Source organism: Myxine glutinosa, chromosome 1 (assembly GCF_964187855.1).
Source record: "Myxine glutinosa chromosome 1, kmMyxGlut1.1, whole genome shotgun sequence".
Taxonomy (NCBI): Eukaryota; Metazoa; Chordata; class Myxini; order Myxiniformes; family Myxinidae; genus Myxine; species Myxine glutinosa.
The window spans coordinates 192,555,758-192,576,017 of NC_136261.1; the positions used below are offsets into that span (position 1 = coordinate 192,555,758).

Below are 20,260 nucleotides of genomic sequence, written 5' to 3' on the forward strand. Positions count from 1 at the left end.
TCTCTCTTTATCTCTCTCTTTATCTCCCTCTCTATCTCCCTCTCTATCTCCTATCTCTTTATCTCTCTCTCTTTATCTCTCTCTCCCTCTTTCTCTATCTCTCTCACACACTTTCTCTCACTCCCTCTCTGTGACAAAGTCTGTCTCCCTCCCTCCTTTAAGTAGGTCCTGAGAAGCTATTGAATTAATGTTGTTCTTCGTAGTACATTGCTCGCTTCCAGCCAGCACCTTATTAGTTTTGTATCTTTGTTTACTTTATAGGTAGGAGCAGCCTTGAGGCCGGCCTTTTCTTCAGACACTCCACCTGACATTACTGCCAAGGCCTGCCAGGTAAGAACTGACTTTGGGTTTTTGGTTCTGTTTATATTAGCTCATCAATGTACTCTGTTTATAAGCTAGACTCAAAGGTTATGGGTTAAAGCAGCCTACATGAATTTTAAATTTGTTAAAAATTTAATTTGATGCACTTGCATGTCACAGGGCTGACTTTACATGAACTCCTTCTACCTGCGCGGCAGGTGTGCAGTGCATGGATTGGTAGCGGGGTGGTTAGTGACCTTGGAGACCTCCGGCGAGTGCATCAGCTGCTGGTTTCAGCCTTGGCGCGTGTTAATGCAGGCCGTGCAACACCAGGGCGTCTATACAGCGATGGCTCAGATACCATGCAGCGCCTGGCTGTCCTTGCTGCCTGGGCCAGGGTGAGCAACTTGCAGGGCTGTGTGTGTGTGTGTGTGTGTGTGTGTGTGTGTGTGTGTGTGTGTGTGTGTGTGTGTGTGTGTGTGTGTGTGTGTGTGTGTGTGTGTGTGTGTGTGTGTGTGTGTGTGTGTGTGTGTGTGTTTTACCAAAATATTAGAAGATATGAAATATGTTAATTTATTTTTCTTTGCCTTCATTTCTTTTAAATACTAAGCTGGTGTGGTGCCATTTATGAACAATCTGTAAGTAGTACATAGGTATGGACGAGATTACAGCAATAGTCAGGCATGCACCGTCTCTATCTATATAGCGATCATCTTTGATGCATAGTGATCAAGACTCAACAACCTCTACATGGTTCACTGATCTCCATCCTCCTGTTCTTGGTGTTTTTTGTGGCCATAAACAGGTGTATATAGCTGCAATGAAGGGCCAGGTGGATGAAACTATGGGAGAATCCACATTTGTTTCATTGGTAGAGGATGACAATGGTTGGGTAAATGAAGATTCCATACCCACACAGCCACCACCACCCAGTAGTCTGCTTTCCCTGGTGGTGCCTGAAGTACCCAGGCTAAGTGGACTGTGGCTGGCAGCTCTGCGAGACCACGCACTGCTCACCTTGCCACTGGAATTTTCTAGCCAGCTTCCTTCTGAAGGTTTGATTTTACGAAACATACATGGGGACGGGGGTACCACTGAGTAACTTCATTTCTGTTTCACAAGTGTCGTCTCTGATTAATTTGTAGTGTCATATGTTTTCAGCAGTGCATGCTGCTTACTGCTTGTGTGGTTGCAGCATGGGTTTCTGGCGCTGATTTGTTAACTGGACAAAATTTGCAGAAGTTTCACAGCGACCCATTAATACAAAAACAACACCCACTGTAATAGATAATAATAATAAGTATTTTGTATCGTGTTTTTGTATTGATAGCAGCAAGCATGGTGGGACCTTGACATGAAGAATCTCTTTTGGAGCAGTCTGTCATGAATATGTTTTACTTTGCATTTTCAGGAGGTGCATTTTACTCTCCAGAGACAATGGAGGCTGCACGGGTGCACTATCGTAGTTGCTGGGCACCTCTGTTACATGCAGCTGCACTGTGGCTGCACACTGCAGGGTTTGACAACACTGACACAAAGGGCCCGGATGAATCTAGGGAACCTGGGACTGATTCCTCAACTGCTGTCCCTGCTCACTCCCCTGAGGATATCAACACTGAGCGCTTCCACCTACTTCTTGGTCGGTGAAACTATATATAAATATATATAGATATATACTGTTGAGTCAGGATTTTTTTCACACTAGACCCATGTGAAATTTTTTTATTATTAAATTATATATGTATGTGTATATTAATGTGTTATCGGCGCAAGAGTGGTGCTACTCACCCGATGATTTACACGCTCATCGGGAGACCAACCATTACCTTGGTACCCATGCTTGCATCGTTCAAAAGATAAAAATTCCACTTTTAAGAGTTATAATATTTAAAGTCTCCAAAACTCACATTTGTTTTGAGAAAGATGATTTTCTCTGCCTTTTCAGATGAAAGAGTTTGTTTTGTTATCTTATGCTGCACGGCAACGGTTGCTCGAGTAAGATGTGCATGGAAGAAGTTTCGGGAACTGAGTGGCGTGCTGATGAGGAGGGGAGTGTCTTTGAGGCTGAAGGGAAAGGTCAATGCTGCATGTGTGAGAAGTGTTATGATTTATGGGAGCGAGACATGGATCATGAATGTAGAGCAGCAACGAAGGCTGGAAAGGGTGGAAATGCGAATGGTTCCGTGGATGTGCGGAGTATCGTTGAGAGAGGAAGACAAATGATGAATTGCGAAAGATGATGGGAATAGAGCCTGTGATTGATGCTGTGAAGAGGAACAGGTTGAGATGGTTTGGTCATGTGTTGAGGAAGGATGAAAGTGAATGGTTGAGAAGAGTGATGAAAATTAATGTAGAAGGAAGTAGAGGACGGGGAAGACCGAGAAAGACATGGCTAAAGATGGTGGAAGAAGAAATGTGGGCAAGGGGGTTAACAAGGGGAGATGCAGAAAATAGGGCAAAATGGAGAAGATTGTCATGGGGACCGCAAGGCTAACCCCCGCTCTAGCAGGGAAAATGGCCTTTAAAATGCATGTTGTTGTTGTTGTTGTTGTTGTTGTTGTTGTTGTTGTTTATGCTGCACAGGCAGCACTGAACAATCTTTCCTTTTAGTTAACATGTTATAATGGGGCTGTTAAAGATTGCATGTGAAATGTGCCCTTTTTGCTTGGGGGCTCAGAACATTGTCAGCCTGCCTTTGAAATGTGAAAAAATATATTTAACTGACGCTTTGATGCACTCATATGACGTCAAGAGTTACTTGGGCAGGAAGGAGGGACAGTATGTTTACCTTTTAACCTCAGCAGTGTATAAGCGATTGCGTTTTCTGTTGTCTTCACATATGTTTCTAAAGCAATTAGTTAATCTATATGAAACAGGTGTGCTTCAGAAAGGTTATGGTGTTTCTCTTTGTAGGTTTCAAAGCAAAATAAATTCGATAACACCCGATTTCCTAGCCGTTTGCCATATTAACATGTTTTCCAAATTACGGAGCCAAATTTATTTCTTGTGATCAAATTTCCGACACTGAAGGATATTGACCAAACACGTGTTCCTCCTTCATTATGGGGCACCTGTGCCCCCAAGGCCTGTGTTGTGTCGACTCCCATTTATGACTTGTGCTTTTAACAGCAGGATCGCCTCCCTTGCATCCCAGACCTGGACCTGAGTGACTATTATCTGTTATCATCTGTTTAAAAATTTGAATCTCCACCTGTATTGGTCGCAGATTGCTGTCAATGAGGAAATGACTGAAGCAAGTGAGAAGTGGCTGAAGGAAGAATCTGTAAACTATTTTACTTGGCATAGACAGTGAATGTGTTCCATGCTCCAAAATGCCATGCTAATATACAAGAAACTCTCTTACCATTAGATCAGAAAGGCTTTTTTCCTCTTCTTTCCCTAATCTCTTTCTCTCAACCTTCCCTCCAACCCAACATACGCAAACATCAAGTGCAAGTGTATGTATGGGCCATTACTCCGTACACACAACGCGAAAGCTGGGTTAAGCAATTGTTTCACGTCTGAATGTCTGTCAACAAACGTCACTTTATGATCGAGGAACAACTTAATTTTGATTGTATGTTATGTTTTTGAAAACTAATTGGAATCTGAATTGTAAAACAAACCTGTCGTTTCGCAGTACTTTGTCTCTGAATTTGTCCCGACCGTACGTGCGCAGAGAGGAGTGAGAAAATATGTTTAGTTTCTCTGCCTGTTGGCTGTTGGGCAATTGCAAATCATTCCAAACAGGAAACTTGCTGTTTTTAAGGACGTCATGAAGGGCACAAAGAACAGGCATGGATAACTAATGTTAATGTGATAAATAAGGTGGTGTAAAAGATGCTGCATCAATGGTGGTAAACTTACGGGAAAAAAACATTTCTACAAACTTTAAAATCGTTATTTTATTTCAATTTAATTATATACTTGAACCTTGCAGAACACAAGTCACCTTTTTGACACTTTCAAAACCCTTCCGTTTAACAGTACTTAGCCAAAATATTACAGCATGTTATGTCATCACGACCAATCAAATTTGCCGCTCGGTGACCCCTCCCATGGTCTTGTTTCTCAATTCTGCATGGGATAAGGTGTTCTATGAACTCTGGTTACAAAGAAGCAGTGGTTACAGGATTAGTCAAATTCTTTCCATATTAGTCAAGAGGATCAATTCTCAATTACAAATCAGAATGAGCGTTTAATTTTTTTACTCATCTTGAAAAAAATTAAGCTGCTTTATAGGTCCACAGGATAGCTCAGAGGTTACATACTTTGAAATGTCATCTCATTTGGGTCTGATTCCCGACTTGACTATAAACTGTCAAGACTAGTTCCTCCTCTTTTACAATATCTTCCCAATGTGTGCACCGTCTTTTTAAGGGTATGTTAAGCTGGTAGTCCCATCTAGCACTTGCTTGTGCATGAAGAGATTCAATAGTACCTTTCAAAATATCAGGCCATTGTGTAGAGGTACCCAAGCCAGATTCTCAAGCCCTGCGGCCTCTGTATTATTAATATATTGGTAGATTATTTACAATGATGTGCTCATGATTATCTTGCTGTGTTAGCTTGCCCAATCACAATATCTAAACACTACTTGTGCATTTTGTGTCCAATAAAGTTGTGCAACTGAAAGGAGCAATTGCAACATGTAAAATTGAGATTCCGATTATCTTGCTTGAATTCAGCCTCTCTGATCCACGGGGGATCTTTTGTCTTGCAGGCATAGGTGTTGAGTTCCTGTGTTCACCGCGGGTCCAGGAGCCAATGGATTGTGTGGTTGAGTGCCTACAAGCCCTTTATACCCTCTTAAACTCTCCTTGGCCTCGTGTAAAGCTTGGTGCTGACCAGGTGCTAATTTCCTTACTTTTCAACTGCATAAGTCTTATTGGGATGAATAAACCACCGTTTAGAGGCCATTTTTCCCCGCAAGGCGGGGGTTGGCCTTTTTCGGGCACCGTGGTTGTTGTTGTTTTTTGGTCCCCTTTTTGAAGCAATGTTTTACGGCCGGATGCCCTTCCTGACGCCAACCCTTTTTGTCGCCTTTTTACGACAAACAGGGAATTACCAGTGAACTGGTACTCAATTAGCCGACCTCGGAAGGATGACAGGCTGAGTCAACCCCCCTGGCGTTAATTCAGCGATCGACCGGGATGAATTACTTGACCGATCTTGACTTACTTGAGCTTACTTACTTGATCTTGAATTACTTGAGCGATAATTACGACCGGAATTATTGGGATGAATAAAGGTGAATAATTTTGGGTCAATTGTGGCTGTACAATTGATTAATAATCTTGATCTTAAAAGTGGTTTGAATTAAAGAAAACGTTATCATTTTATATGCAGTATCCAAGGCAATGGATTTTGCACCTTTTTCATTGAGTTACCCTTGACTATGATTTTGCTGAAGGTGCATTATATATAGTGTCTGTTTTACATACAGTTACTGGGAGTGGAACTGCTGAGTGTTTTGCACCGGCTGCTGCTGACGAGGGACATACCACGGGTTCATTTTCTCATACTCGCTGTCACACGTCAAGCTGTCCGTGCTGCACAGGAACATGTCAGTGAAAAACGTCGCAGCACTGAAGGTACCTGTTACAGTGATACGTAATACTTACCGACTTGCACTCATGACAGTTGCTTGCCTTCCTGTAACTGTCATATTGCAATTTTTGTGTGTTTGCTTTTGGATATGCTTTTTCTGGTCTTCATGAATGATCTCTCCGACTCTCTGGAAAATCCTATCTATCTCTCTGCTGATGACTCCACTCTCTGCCGTTCCATACCTCATCCCTCAGATCGGCAGTCTGCAGCCTCTCCTCACTCTCTGCAGACCTTGACAAAATCACAGACTGGTCAAACAAGTGGAACATGATCCTGACAAATCCTGACAAATTCAATCCTGACAAATCTCACACTCTTACTATGTCTCTCCGAAAAGACCAACTGGACAACCCTCCCATCTTCTTTCTCAGCAATCCTCTCCAAGAAGTTCTGTCACTCAAGCTTTTGGGTCTCACTATCTGCCATGATCTTTCCTGGGAAAACCACATTTCCAAGCTGGCCTCCAAAGCCAGTCGCCGACTGGGCATCCTCCGTCGTGCAAAGTCCTTCCTTGGCACACTTGAGCTCCTCACCACATACAAGGCTTTCATCTGCAGCTCAATGGAATACTGCTCTCCCCTCTGGGCCGGTGCTCCTGCCTCACACTTAGCTCGGCTTCACGCTGTTGAAACCAAAGCTTTCAGAATCATTGGAATCTCCCGTGATGAAGCTAACTCTGAGGGCCTTTCACTCACTCACCGCAGGCAGGTTGGTGGACTTTCTGTCTTCTACCGACTCCTCTCCGTCCTAGCTCCCCCAGCTGTCTGTGCTCTGTCCCCCAAATATTCCTACAGGTCGCACAATATCTGCCAGCAACCCTCTTCTGATGAAACTGCCAAAATCAAGACTCTCTGCTCACCTTCACTCTTTCATTCCTTTTTTGTCCCACCTCTGGAACAAACTCCCCCACTCCCTTCAATCCCACTCCTCCCTCCAGGTCTTTAAAACAGCTGTTCACCACCATCTCTTATCTTCCCCCATCCAAAACCTTGATCTTTTCTACCCCCGTTAATTTCACCCCAGAACCACTTTTTTGAAACACCGACTTTTTTTCCTTAAAGTCCTAGCTGTGTCCATGTGTTTTATACCTCTCCCACCCCCCCCCCCCCCCCCTTCCCATGCCTCTTCCCTCCAAGCCCTCTCCCGCCCACAGATCTCCCGATGCCCCTGTTCTCTACTGTTGTACTTGTGTACTTCGTTCTCTCCCCCCATCTTGTCTGCTGTTCCCTTTATTATATGTTTTTTGATGTGTCCGTTTGTTTTTTTGTGATTAATGTCAGCTCTTACACGAGCCTCGATCTTGTATCCAAAAAAAAAAAAGAAGGGGGTTCGATACAGATACCTGTATGAGGGGAATATATCTTTCTAAACATGTGCTGTCCTTACAGAGTTTACACCACACTTGCAATCACACGTACTATGAAATAACTATTCTAATCTATTCCCCTTTCACTCCCTAGACCAGATCCATAACAATTGTGTTCATAACAATTTTATAATATGCACTGAAAAATTCATTTTCTTTTTGGCCCCTTCTTTTACATGTAATCCATTTACTTCAGCAGCCATCTTCACACCTCTGTGTTTTCCAGGAAATATATACGTGTCACCATTTTTCTGAAGAAAAGAAACTGGTCTGTTTTCCTCTGCTTTTCTCATTTACATTATGTGCTCCCACATCTCTTCTTCTCCCATTCTGCTGTGCAGAGGATGATGGTGCAGCAGAGAAAGAAAGTGTGCCGGAAGTAGGTGAGGGTGAAGAAACGGGTGCTCTCGAGCCTGGCTCCTCGCTTTGTCTTGCGGCCATGGAGCTCTGCCTCTGCGTGTTGGTTCGCCAGCTTCCCCAGCTCAATCCAAAACTTTTGGCCACATCTGGCAAAGGTCCCCGTCCACCACAGCAGCTCCCGTCTTCTGGGGCCCAACTTGTGTGCCAAGCTGTGGACATTTTGGCTGTACTTTCCTCACTCTGCTCTCCAGCAGGTGTGCAAAGAAGAGTTAGGAAACTGATTTGGTGAATTGTACAATAGCCTGGGATACCATGAATATAATGTTGCTTGTGAACAATAATAGATGAAGTTGAATGATCATGTTGCTGCCAAGTTCCAAGCTATTAATCAAAAATAAGCAAAAAAGATAGATGAACAAAATTTACTAGTGTTTTGAGACGTCTTCTCACCTCTGATCTGTTTGGTTGAGGTTTTTTATTCATCTCGTTCCAAGGCAAGTGAAACATCTTTCCTCTATTTCTGAACATCTTAGTTATTTCTTCTTCCGGATACAGCACAAAGCTGCATGGTAACATCATTAGCTGAGTGTGCGACTGTTTTGCTGATACAATGGTATGGGCAGGAATTTGTTTATGGTGTCAGTGATAACTCACCTACTCTTTGCAAAGGGCACCGTGGAATCTTCAATGTCCACCAATTAATTCTGGCAGACAGGATTCCCGTTTAATTTCCATCCAAGGGATGACACACATTGATGAATCAACCTGCCTGAGCCTGTGAAACACCGGGATGGCAGTTTATAGCTGGGTCAGGATTCATACCGAAGCTAGACATCTTAGAAGTGAGTGCGCATACTTCTAGGCCATCATGTTATTTCTGAGATTTGTGGAAATGTTTGATAATACAAATTTTGATCGCGTCATCCTTTGCATGTAACATTATTGTTGCATTTTTGGTTGTAAAACACCAGGTGTGTGAAAGACTGTAAAATACGAGTGTTTTAAAAGGATACTTTAAAAGGACTTTTGTGTGTAGAAAAGATTGTGGATGTGCACGGATGAGTGCATGAGGTAGACGAGGGCAACACATTTGAAAGGCTGAAGTTATGAGGACGAGACAACAGACAATGGAAGATGATTCCACAATCGGGAGAATAACGGGACGAATAAATGCAGGTGGGCAAACAGCCTGGGCTTGGAGAGGGTGAGCAGGTGAGGCTTTCTTGAGGAACATGTGCAACCTGGGGTGCCTTAGGGAAGGTAGAAGTAGGATAGGACATGAATAGCAAGGCCAGATGTAAAATAGAGCACAAAATTGCTGCAGGTAGGAGAGTAACAGTACTTGGGAATCCACCTTCTGTCTTGAGATTTAATTGGTGCAGAAGGAATTGTTTTTGAGCACATCAAGAGAGGAAAGGTGGGAAGCATAAGCACAGAACTGAGAGAATTACTCCATAAGAGTTCCATATAAAAGTCTTGTACACCATAATGAGCTCAGTATGGCTCAGGAATGCCTTAGCCCTACAGAGGCTACCCAGATGGTGGATGCCCTTTGATGATATGATTCTCTCATGAAAGGTTGTGGCAGATACTGAAGCCAAGGAGTTCCAGGGACTGTTCCTCTTCCAGTGGCTGTCCAGAGAAGTGAATAGGATAGTTTGTCAATCTTTGTGGAGAGACGGTGCGAGAGTGTGTGACTTGCCAGCATTGAACGTCATGTTCCTAGCAGCTGTCCATCGGATTATCTTGGCCAGATCTAATGAAAGGGATTCAGCCGTGGCCGGCCAATTGATTGACTTAAAAGTATGAAAAGAAGTTATTGTATGAAAGTCACAGAAAACTTTGTTTCGCCAATCACTTGAATACACTGAAATATGATAATAAAGAGGCCAAAAAAACCAGACAACACAACCAATTACAAACTTCCAGGTAATTAATATGACTTTAATTTTGTCTGCCCAACAATAAAGAGGAAATTCCATGCAAGCAAAATATTCCCATCAAATGAGGTCTCAGTTTTTATAGTGAAAAGGCCACCTCAACTCCCTGTTCCTCCATTCCCACCTCCCCAGCATCTCTGCCCCTTTATATTCTTGTATACGCATTTAACTTGGTAAATTCACAAAGCTTATACTTGCACGTTTCTGGCTTCCTGGGTCACTGAAAAGTAAAAAAAAAAAAAAAAAAAAAAAAAAAAAAAAATTCCTCTTTTTAATTTTTTTCAAGCTGGAGCTTGTACTTATAGACTGTACTTATAGACTTATACATCACTATAAGTACAGTGTAGCACTTATACAAACTAATGCCTGTCTCAGGCTCATAGTGGACATTGTATGAGGGTCAGTATGAAAGTAACATGCCTTATTTTTTCAGTTTGTAACCAAAGCATCTTAGGAAAGCTACGCGAGATCACAATGAAAGGTGTTTATCTCCCACCCATTTTAAGTTAAGTGGCACTGTGATCGGTCACGTGCCAACATCACACCACACTTTCAAATTGACTGCCCCGCTAGATGCGTGCGTATGAAGCAGAAAACAGTTATAGAAGAGGTTCCTCCAGTAGGCATTTCAAGAATGTGGACAGCGACTCCACCATTGATGTGAGCACCGTTAGGTGTTGGGCAAAGCATTTTAAGAGCGGGCAAATTTACATCGACAACAAGCCTCGAAGTGGTTGCCTGCAAACACAGTGACACCAGAAAACAAGAATCATATTGATGCACTCATTAAAGTGCATTGCAGTTGATGGAGACTACCTGTAAAAAAAAACTTAATATTGTCACATACGTATGTGCATCTTCCCTGTAATTTTAATTGTAATTATAATTATATTTGGTGAGAAATAAAATAAGAGGCCTTACTTTCATACTGACCCTTGTACATGAATCACATGCAGGAACAAGGACATCAGCAAATGTCAGTGTACCTCTATATGAATTGCAAAGACTGTAGACAACGAACAAATTTACAGAGTAGATGGGATTCAAATGTGGGATTAATTGAGTGACAATCCTGTTGGATATATATTAAGATGTTGCTGATTATGTGGATTATGCAAAGAAGGTATCCTGCTTCTCTCCGCTTGTGGGTGTCTCCATTATGTGGTGTTAAGGAGTATACCGGTTACCCTATGAAATATGCATTTGAAGGTGATTCTGTCTTTCTGTTGATATCTGTAAGCAGAAACGCGTCCCCAAGATCGTTGCTTATATTGCTCGAGATTGCAAGTACTAACCCCTTGAGGTTGTAAATTTGTGGAGGTTTATAGTAAGGTGTATGAGTTGTGGAGGTGTATTATATATTATATATATAATCTGTCAGAATGGTGCGACAGTGCTGTGTGCATGTGTTGTGTGCAGGGGCAGTGTCTATGCTGCCAACAGTGCTATTCCTGATAACAGGTGTACTACAGGGAACCGCCGTGCGCCTTGCTGATTCATCACTCCCTACACCGGTCCCCGCCACCCTACAGGCCTTGAAGGTTCTTGTCTCCTCGACGTTCGGCCAGAATCCTAAGAGCTGTGTGCAGTGGTCACACTTCCTTCGCAGTTCCCTTGCCACCATCCTTGACTTTCCCACTCCTGGTCAGTGTCGTAATGCTAAATCGTCGATCCTCCAGTTTCATCGTCAAATAAAAACTTTCACTTCTTTTTTCTCGAACAACTTTTATAGCATTGCAAAATATTCAGTTCTTAAAAAAAGAAAGAAAAAGATTACAACCCAATAAAAAGAACAATATTCAATCAGTTACACTAATTTTCTTACATTAACCTTCGACTCATGGAAGAGTTTGTATGTAAATCACATGCAGGACAAAGACGTTAGTAAACATTAGTGTATTTTTTCATTAATTACAATGACGTTGGTAAACTAGAGAGTTATTAGGGCAAGATACCCCGCACAGTGCTTAAGAATCCTTACTATTAGTGACGGACCAGTGTGCGTTTGTTTGTAGCGTTACTGCTCCTACAGTACTTGGCCGATACATCCAGACTTGCTACATAGGATCAGCATGACCCCAGTTAGTGTATAGAGGTGTTTTTATTTTTTGCTGGTGGTCTGGGGGGAGTAGAGGAGGAAGGGGACAGGATACAAAATCTGTTTGTAAATGTGTATCGTGTAGCACCTTTTGGGGGGGGGGGGGGGGGGGGTGAAGGATTTTGCCCGTCACAAAGCCGACAAGACCACTCGAGGTGGGGGGCTACGCAAAGGAAAGAAAAGTATAGATATTAGACAGAAAGGAGGAATCTATTGACATTCCTCTTGAATTGAGGTAGGTTGGCGTAGAGGGGAATGCAAGTTGGCGTAGAGGTAAACTGTTATAGAGTGATGCAGTACGGGGGAAAAAAAACGAGAAGAATACCTCAAAGTCTTACACCTCGGGACAGACACAGTGTATGAATGGGAAACAACTGCCAAACGTGAAGAGCGACTGAAAATATGTGCAGGTGGAACAACCTGTGAAAGACCCTCAGAGCACATTCCATTATAGTATCGATAGAAAAGGCTCAAGGAAGCAACAGAGTGGCGGACTGAGAGAGGTCCCGGGAATGATGTCAACTTCTGTCCCACCAGAATGGCGGCATGCTGCTGGATTCTGTCAAGAAGAGAGAGGTGACAGGCTAGGGCACCAGCCCAATATGGCAATGATACTCCATAACAGGTCATAGAGTGACCTTGTATAGATGGAGAATAGCAGCTTGAGAAAGGTATCGCCGAGCACGAAATAAGCAGCCAAGGCACTGGGAAGCTCTTTTAGCGATACCAGATATGTACTTTTCCCAGCTGAGGTTTGATCTGTTGTCCAATCCAAGCAGACGGATAACAGGAAGTTCCTGCAAAGGTGAAGAATCCATAGACAGGATTGGAAAACAAGGTGATCTTGAACAGGACACAGACAACAAGGGGGTCCTTTTTTGGTTTAAAGTAACAAGCCAGTCTTTTGCCCAGTTCATCACACTCTCTAGATCCTGATTGAGAGTGATAGTCACGGGTAGGGGGAGACAAGGTTCCTCGGTAGGTAGTATACAGTGTTGAGTCATCTGCGTAAATGCATAACTGAGAAAGAATCCAGTCAGGCAGATCATTGATGTACAACAAGAACAATATTGGACCCAACACAGACCACTGAGGAACACCAGCATTAGTATTATGGACAGGGGACGACTGTCCTTCATGTACCACAAAGATTTGGCGATTTTTAAGGAAATCAGAGATTATATCGAGCAATCTTCCAGAAATACCGTACGATATTAGTTTATGGATGAGGCCGTTGTGCCTCCAGGTGTGAAAGGGTATTCACTTTCTCTATTTTTTATTTTTATTTTTTTTCTATACAGGATCAAGGCTCGTGTAAGAGATAGCATTAATGCCAAAAAAACAAACAGACACATAAGACGAAATAAAGGGAGCGGGAGACAAGATGGGGAGAGATGGGGAAGCACACAAGTACAACATTTGAGAGCAGGGACATTAGGAGATCTGTAGGAGGCAGAGGGCTTGGGGGGGAGGAGGTGTGGGAAGGGGGGAGAGGTAAAAAAAAAATAACACATGCACACAGCTAGGACTTCCAGGAAAGAAGTCGGTATTTAAATTACAAGTAAGTTGATTGCAATTAATTGCAAGTAATTACTTTTTAAAAAGTAAAGATAAAGAAAGGGTAATTGCAAGTCCTTTACAGCACAGTATTCCTGTCCCCATGTTTTTCATGGCAGTGGGATGTTTTGAATGACAAAGCGAGAGGGATTTTACATTAAACATTTGAATTAGGATAATAATATTACCCACCTGGCAGGAGCAAGCGCTTATAGTCAGAGATGGGGACTCGAGTCAGACTCGAGTCGCAAATTTTGTGACTTGCGACTTGATTTGAGACTAATTTTCTTTTGACGTTTGGTAGGATGTGATTATATTTAGAAACAAAGACCGTCGGAGTTGTGCATCAAAGGGAGCACAACCTTGGTAAGTAGATCGCACCGAGCTTAGAAAAAAGGTATTGGTTATACAGCGCCCAAAGTGCCGCTGAGCTCCGATCCTCTGATCACACATGCATGTGTCTCGTGGAGTAAAAGGAGGTAAATTACAGCGAAAAGCAATTAAACTTTGTCATTTTTATTTTAACATCTCATTTATTTTACAGAGTACACACGCCCAAAAAAACCCGTCAAACTCAAATAAACAACTAGCTCATGACTCATGTAAACCTTTTGACTATTAAAGGCGTACACGTAACCAAGGTCTATGATATGACATTATAACGTGACCCTTGACTTGAGACTTTCCCTCAGACTTGAGACTTACTTGGGACTTGGCTCAGGTGACTTGTTGACATCTCTGTTTCTTGTATACTTCAATTTTAATAAAATAATAATTTCGAAGTATTTTTAAAATCTAAAAGTTTGCATTAGCACTACTGAAGCAGACTTGTACATCACCATTATAATGAAGGAACTGCGCTCCAACGCGAGTCGAAAGAATTGACGCGACCAAAGACGGAATTCGTCCGAGTTGCTTTATTAAAACAAAACAGCTCAGGTATTCTGACAAGCCCGTTTATCGGGCAGCAATATATATACACATTTATGTCGGGAAGTTTTCCCGGCAAAAGCTATACCGGGCATGCCCGGGTGTCAAGGGCGAGCCTTGGAAAGGCGAGTCTGGACCTGCCCGGGCGTGTTTGGCTGCGGCCTGGCAAGTCGAGGCTGGGCGTGCCCGGGCGCTTTGGGCGAGCCCTGGAAAGGCGAGAGCGGGCATGCCCGGACGCTCTGGGCGAGCCCTGGAAAGGCGATAGCGGGCATGCCCGGACGCTCTGGGCGAGCCCTGGAAAGGCGAGAGCGGGCATGCCCGGGTGTCAAGGGCGAGCCTTGGAAAGGCGAGTCTGGACCTGCCCGGGCGTGTTTGGCTGCGGCCTGGCAAGTCGAGGCTGGGCGTGCCCGGGCGCTCTGGGCGAGCCCTGAAAAGGCGATAGCGGGCATGCCCGGACGCTCTGGGCGAGCCCTGGAAAGGCGATAGCGGGCATGCCCGGGTGTCAAGGGCGAGCCTTGGAAAGGCGAGTCTGGACCTGCCCGGGCGTGTTTGGCTGCGGCCTGGCAAGTCGAGGCTGGGCGTGCCCGGGCGCTTTGGGCGAGCCCTGGAAAGGCGAGAGCGGGCATGCCCGGACGCTCTGGGCGAGCCCTGGAAAGGCGATAGCGGGCATGCCCGGACGCTCTGGGCGAGCCCTGGAAAGGCGAGAGCGGGCATGCCCGGGTGTCAAGGGCGAGCCTTGGAAAGGCGAGTCTGGACCTGCCCGGGCGTGTTTGGCTGCGGCCTGGCAAGTCGAGGCTGGGCGTGCCCTGGCGCTCTGGGCGAGCCCTGAAAAGGCGATAGCGGGCATGCCCGGACGCTCTGGGCGAGCCCTGGAAAGGCGATAGCGGGCATGCCCGGACGCTCTGGGCGAGCCCTGGAAAGGCGAGAGCGGGCATGCCCGGGAAAGACGAGACCGGGCGTGCCCGGGAGGTTCGGGCGTGCCCGGGAACAGTGAGTCCGGGCATGTCCGGGAGAGGCGCGTCTGGCCGTGTTCTGGCCGGTGCAAGGCGATTGTGTGCATCCAGCGGTAACCGCTACAATATACTGTAATAAGATGATGTTGAGTTGCTGTTTAGGAGATGGAGGCTTTATTGTTCACCATAGAACATAGCGCCAATCTTCATCATACATAGCCATATTGACGGCCTCTTCTTCACTCCAATATTGCTCCCACTCACATGCCAGATATCGATATATATGGTTCTTGGAAGTATTAAGAAGGCATTTGTGTTCCACTGCATTCAAGTATATAATTCAATTTAAATAAAGGTTTAAAGAGATTTAAAGGAATAAAAATAAATAAATTCTGGGTTTCACCGTCGTTTTACCCACTGTCTATTTTTGTCCACTGTCTATGTAAACTGACGATCATAAAGTGATCAGATGGACGGACGGACATGAACCAATTGCTTAACCCCAACTTTCACTTTGCTTGCGCGGGGTAATAATGGACAAACACAAAGTACATGGGATTTGAACCTGAGTTTATGTCATGAGCCAGGAGCTCAGATGGTAACGCAGAGGCAAGCACTTTGTACAAATGTGTATTTTCATTTTCTCAAGGTAACATTCACAACTGGATTTGCAGCAAGGTTGTTGGTACGATCTACAGCTAGTTAGCCGTTGTGTCACACACAAAACATCCTGACATCATGTGGTCTTTTGGCAGCATTTCTGGAGAGTTTCAGTTTTGCGACTATTAGTATAGAGGTCTCAATGGATGTTTAGCTGCTCAAATATTGATATTTTCAACAATGCCAGTTTTCTTAGAATTGCACAGGCATACCTTGTACTGAAACATCCTTTGGGTGATGAGGAATATTAGATGCAACTAGAATGGCACTCAGTAGAGAACATACCTCCGCCATGTGAACAGTATACGTTTTGCATCCTGGAGTAGACCAGAAAATCGCAATACAGAATTACATTTGATCAAAATCATACGGCCACAACTTTTTGAGATATCCTGCATTGTATCGTTTTTGGCCAAATCACTCAATGGTGAAGAATCGCTTTTAAAATTCTACCAGCTGGATCCGGATCCGGATCTTCACCAAAATTGAATCGATTCTTCCTTGTCACACAACACAACCTGTCCACCAAGTTTCGTCCAAATCCGTTTGTAACTTTTTGAGATATCTTGCTATATGTTGGTTTTAGCCCTATCACTCAATGGTGAAGAATCACTTCAAAAATTAAATAATTCTCATATCCGAATCCATATTCAGATCTTCACCAAAATTGAATCGATTAGTCCTCGTTACATACACAACCTCTCCACCAAGCTTCGTCAAAATCCGTCCACAACTTTATGAGATATCCTGCTATGTATCGTTTTTGGCCCTATCTCCCAATGGTGAAGAATCAACACAACAACAACATGCATTTTAAAGGCCATTTTCCCTGCTAGAGCGGGGGTTAGCCTTGCGGTCCCCATGACAATCTTCTCCATTTTGCCCTATTTTCTGCATCTCTCCTTGTTAACCCCCTTGCCCGCATTTCTTCTTCCACCATCTTTAGCCAAGTCTTTCTCGGTCTTCCCCGTCTTCTACTTCCTTCTACATTCATTTCCATCACTCTTCTCAACCAGTCACTTTCATCCTTCCTCAACACATGACCAAACCATCTCAACCTGTTCCTCTTCACAGCATCAATCACAGGCTCTATTCCCATCATCTTTCGCAATTCATCATTTGTCTTCCTCTCTCTCAACGATACTCCGCACATCCGTCGAACCATTCGCATTTCCACCCTTTCCAACCTTCGTTGCTGCTCTACGTTCATTACCCATGTCTCGCTCCCATAAATCATAACACTTCTCACACATGCAGCATACACCTTTCCCTTCAGCTTCAACGACACTCCCCTCATCATCAGCACGCCACTCAATTCCCGAAACTTCTTCCATGCACATCTCACTCGAGCAACCGTTGCCGAGTCTGATCCACCTTCTCCATTCAGCATGTCTCCGAGGTAGCAAAATGTTTTCACACCTTCCAGCTTCACGCCGTCTCCAAGATCCAACTCAACATTTCCTCCATCTGCAGCTCCCTCTGTGCACACCTTACATTTGAATGTAGCTGCCACACTGGTTAATGACCCTCTCAGACCACTACATTTTTGATGAACCCACTCAGCGCACATTGTACACTGAATGGAGTTCACTCCGACACCCTTCCTACACACAGCACAGGGCCACTTCCCAGTTCTTTCCACCTCACCACATGCTTTACCACTTGCCATCACCTTCGTCTTTCCGATATTCACCTTCAGACCTTTTGTCTCCATACATTCCTTCCACGTGTTCATCTTTTCCTTCAGTCCATCCATACTTTCCGCAATCAACACCAGATCATCTGCATACAACAACTCCCACGGTAAACCCTCCTTTACGTTCTGAGCCAGCACCTCCATCACAGCTACAAATAGTAGTGGACTTAGTACCGACCCCGGATGCACTCCCACCTTCACCTCAAACTCACCACTGTTCCCGTCCTTCGTCCTTACAGCTGTGCGCGCTCTTTTGTACATTGCCATCACTACTCTGATCAACCATTCCTCCACTCCTAACTTCCTCAATGCCCATGTCAATACTTTGCATGGAACCCGATCGAATGCTTTCTCCAGATCAACAAACCCAAGAAACAACTTCTTCCTCTTCTCCATGTACTTCTCCTGCAACTGCCTCACAATGAAAAGCGCGTCTGTCGTTCCTCTTCCTGGCATGAATCCAAACTGCATTTCGTCGATCTTCACTTTCTTCCTTATCCTCCTCTCCAACGCCCTTTCCAATACCTTCATTCCATGCTCCAATAACTTTATCGCTCGGTACGAGCCACACTCCAGAGGGTCACCTTTCCCCTTGTATAGAGGGACGAGGGTACTCAGTTCCCAATCCACTGGAATGCGGCCTTCTTTCACCACCAGATTACAGATCTCTGTCATTCTCTTCACACCCCAACTTCCTGCTGCCTTCAACATATCTCCCACAACTCCCGTCGGCCCTCCCGCTTTTCTACCCTTCATTGCTTTTATCGCTTCCTCAACGTCCTTCTCAGTTATCTTCTCTGCCGGTCCTAAAACTGGGTTACTCTCTATGTTGCCATCCCATTCATTCTCTGTATTCAACAGCATTTTCATATATCTTTTCCATCTTCCTTTAATTCCATCTGGGTCGACAACGATTTGTCCCACTTCATCCTTCAAGCAACTCACCCCCATCACATCACACCTCTCTTTCGCTATCTGCTTTGCAATCCTGAATACTGCTTTCTGACCCTCTTCCGAATCCAAGCGTTCTCCGAATATTTTCCTACATGCCTCCTGCGCCTTTGCTACCTCTTTCTTTGCAGCCTTCCTGGCTGCCTTATAACTTTCATGCTCTGCTGTTTCTGCTCCCGTACCTTTCGCCTTCTGCCACTCCTTGAACTTCTTCCTCTTCTCGTCAATCCTCTTTCCAACTTCATCATCCCACCACCATGTTTCCGAGTGCCTCGGTGGTCCTTTTGTCCATCCACATACCTCACCAACGGCTCCCAACAGACTAGCTTTCATTGACATCCAACCACTTTCAAGCTCAACCACATCATCCTCGACCCTACTCAGCCTCTCTTTTAATGCCTCCCTTACTGTCACCTCTTTCAACCTCCACACCTTCATTCTCGGTTGGTACTTCACCCTCGCACCTCGCACCACCTTCAAGCTCTCCTCGCACCTTTCACCCTTACGTCGCAGACAACCAAGTGGTGCTGTGAAACAGCCTCCTCCCCCGGGATCACCTTTGTGTCCCGGAGGTGCCCCCTATCTCGCCTACGCACCATCAGGTAGTCAACGGTTGTCGTCGACCCACCTGACGTGTATGTAACAAGCTTATTATCCTCTTTCTGGAACTGAGTATTACAAATCAACAAATCAGCTCCATCAGCAAACTTCAAAATCCTTTCACCTTCTCCATTTCTCACACCATATCCGTAACCCCCATGAACTCCGTCAAAACCATCCATACTCCTTCCCACATGTCCATTTAGGTCTCCTCCTACCACAACAACCTCCTCATCTTTCACGTTTTCCATCAGCTTCTCTATCGCATACCAGAACTTGTCCTTCTCTTCATCGCTTCGACCAACCTGCAGAGCATATCCCGAGATGACGTTCATCAAGAGCTTTCCAATCATCATTTTCACCATCATCAACCTATCACTCACTCTAGTCACACTCACCACACTGTCTACAAACTCCTCAGAAAACAGGGCACCAACACCATTCACGCCCTCCAGGCACCCTTGCCACACAAACTTGTATTTCTGTCCCTGCCTACCCTTCACCATTCTCACACCACTTCCCTTCCATCTCGTCTCTTGCACACAACATATGTCCACTCTTCTTCTGACCAATACTTCCACCACTTCTCCTGATCTCCCTGTCATTGTCCCTACATTCCATGTCCCAAACCTCAGAAACCGATCTCCACTTCGGGCTGTACCCTGCCCACATGTAGTTGTAATTGTCATGGTTCTCTTTTTGAGGCAATGTTTTTATGGCCGGATGCCCTTCCTGACGCCAACCCTCTTAGTCGCCTCTTACGACACGCAGGGATACGGCGTACCTATTCTTATCCAGGGTACACACTGGGAAACGTTTAAAACATGGAAATTCTGGGGAGTGGGGGGGGGGGGGGGGGTGGGCGGCGTCAGCATCACGGCTGCGGTTTAAACATATTTAAATAATATTTAAACAAAACCATGAAAAACAATCTGGGAAAAGTCTCTAAGTGAGAACGTGGATTTGAGAAAGCAGGAGCAGAGGTGAAAGAAAAACGAGATATAGGGGGCGGGGCACAAGTCGAGACGAGGAGGCCGCACGAGACACCGAGGCGCACGAGGCGGCGAACAAAGAAACGACAAATTACACACAAATTTGCAACAACTACAAAACCAAAACCAAATAGAAACACACAATAACACATACACAACAAAATACGCAGTGGAAATTTGACAAAGAAACGAACGGGAAAACACTCAAACTTTGATGCCGTGGAGAGATTGAAGCAAGCCCCGTCGC

The 20,260-nt window shown here is 44.7% G+C and overlaps 1 protein-coding gene across 3 annotated transcripts in view; it reads left to right on the top strand.

The window, feature by feature from the left end:
• Positions 1–20,260, top strand: part of HEATR5B (HEAT repeat containing 5B) — a 96,470-nt gene that overhangs the window by 67,705 nt on the left and 8,505 nt on the right. For all 3 annotated transcript variants that reach the window (XM_078781728.1, XM_078781729.1, XM_068124387.2), the window contains 8 exons: positions 262–330; positions 519–698; positions 1,106–1,355; positions 1,712–1,939; positions 5,024–5,151; positions 5,747–5,894; positions 7,618–7,890; positions 10,996–11,220. In XM_078781728.1, coding sequence (XP_078637854.1) covers positions 262–330; positions 519–698; positions 1,106–1,355; positions 1,712–1,939; positions 5,024–5,151; positions 5,747–5,894; positions 7,618–7,890; positions 10,996–11,220 — 1,501 coding nt within the window. The remainder of the gene's footprint in view (positions 1–261; positions 331–518; positions 699–1,105; positions 1,356–1,711; positions 1,940–5,023; positions 5,152–5,746; positions 5,895–7,617; positions 7,891–10,995; positions 11,221–20,260) is intronic.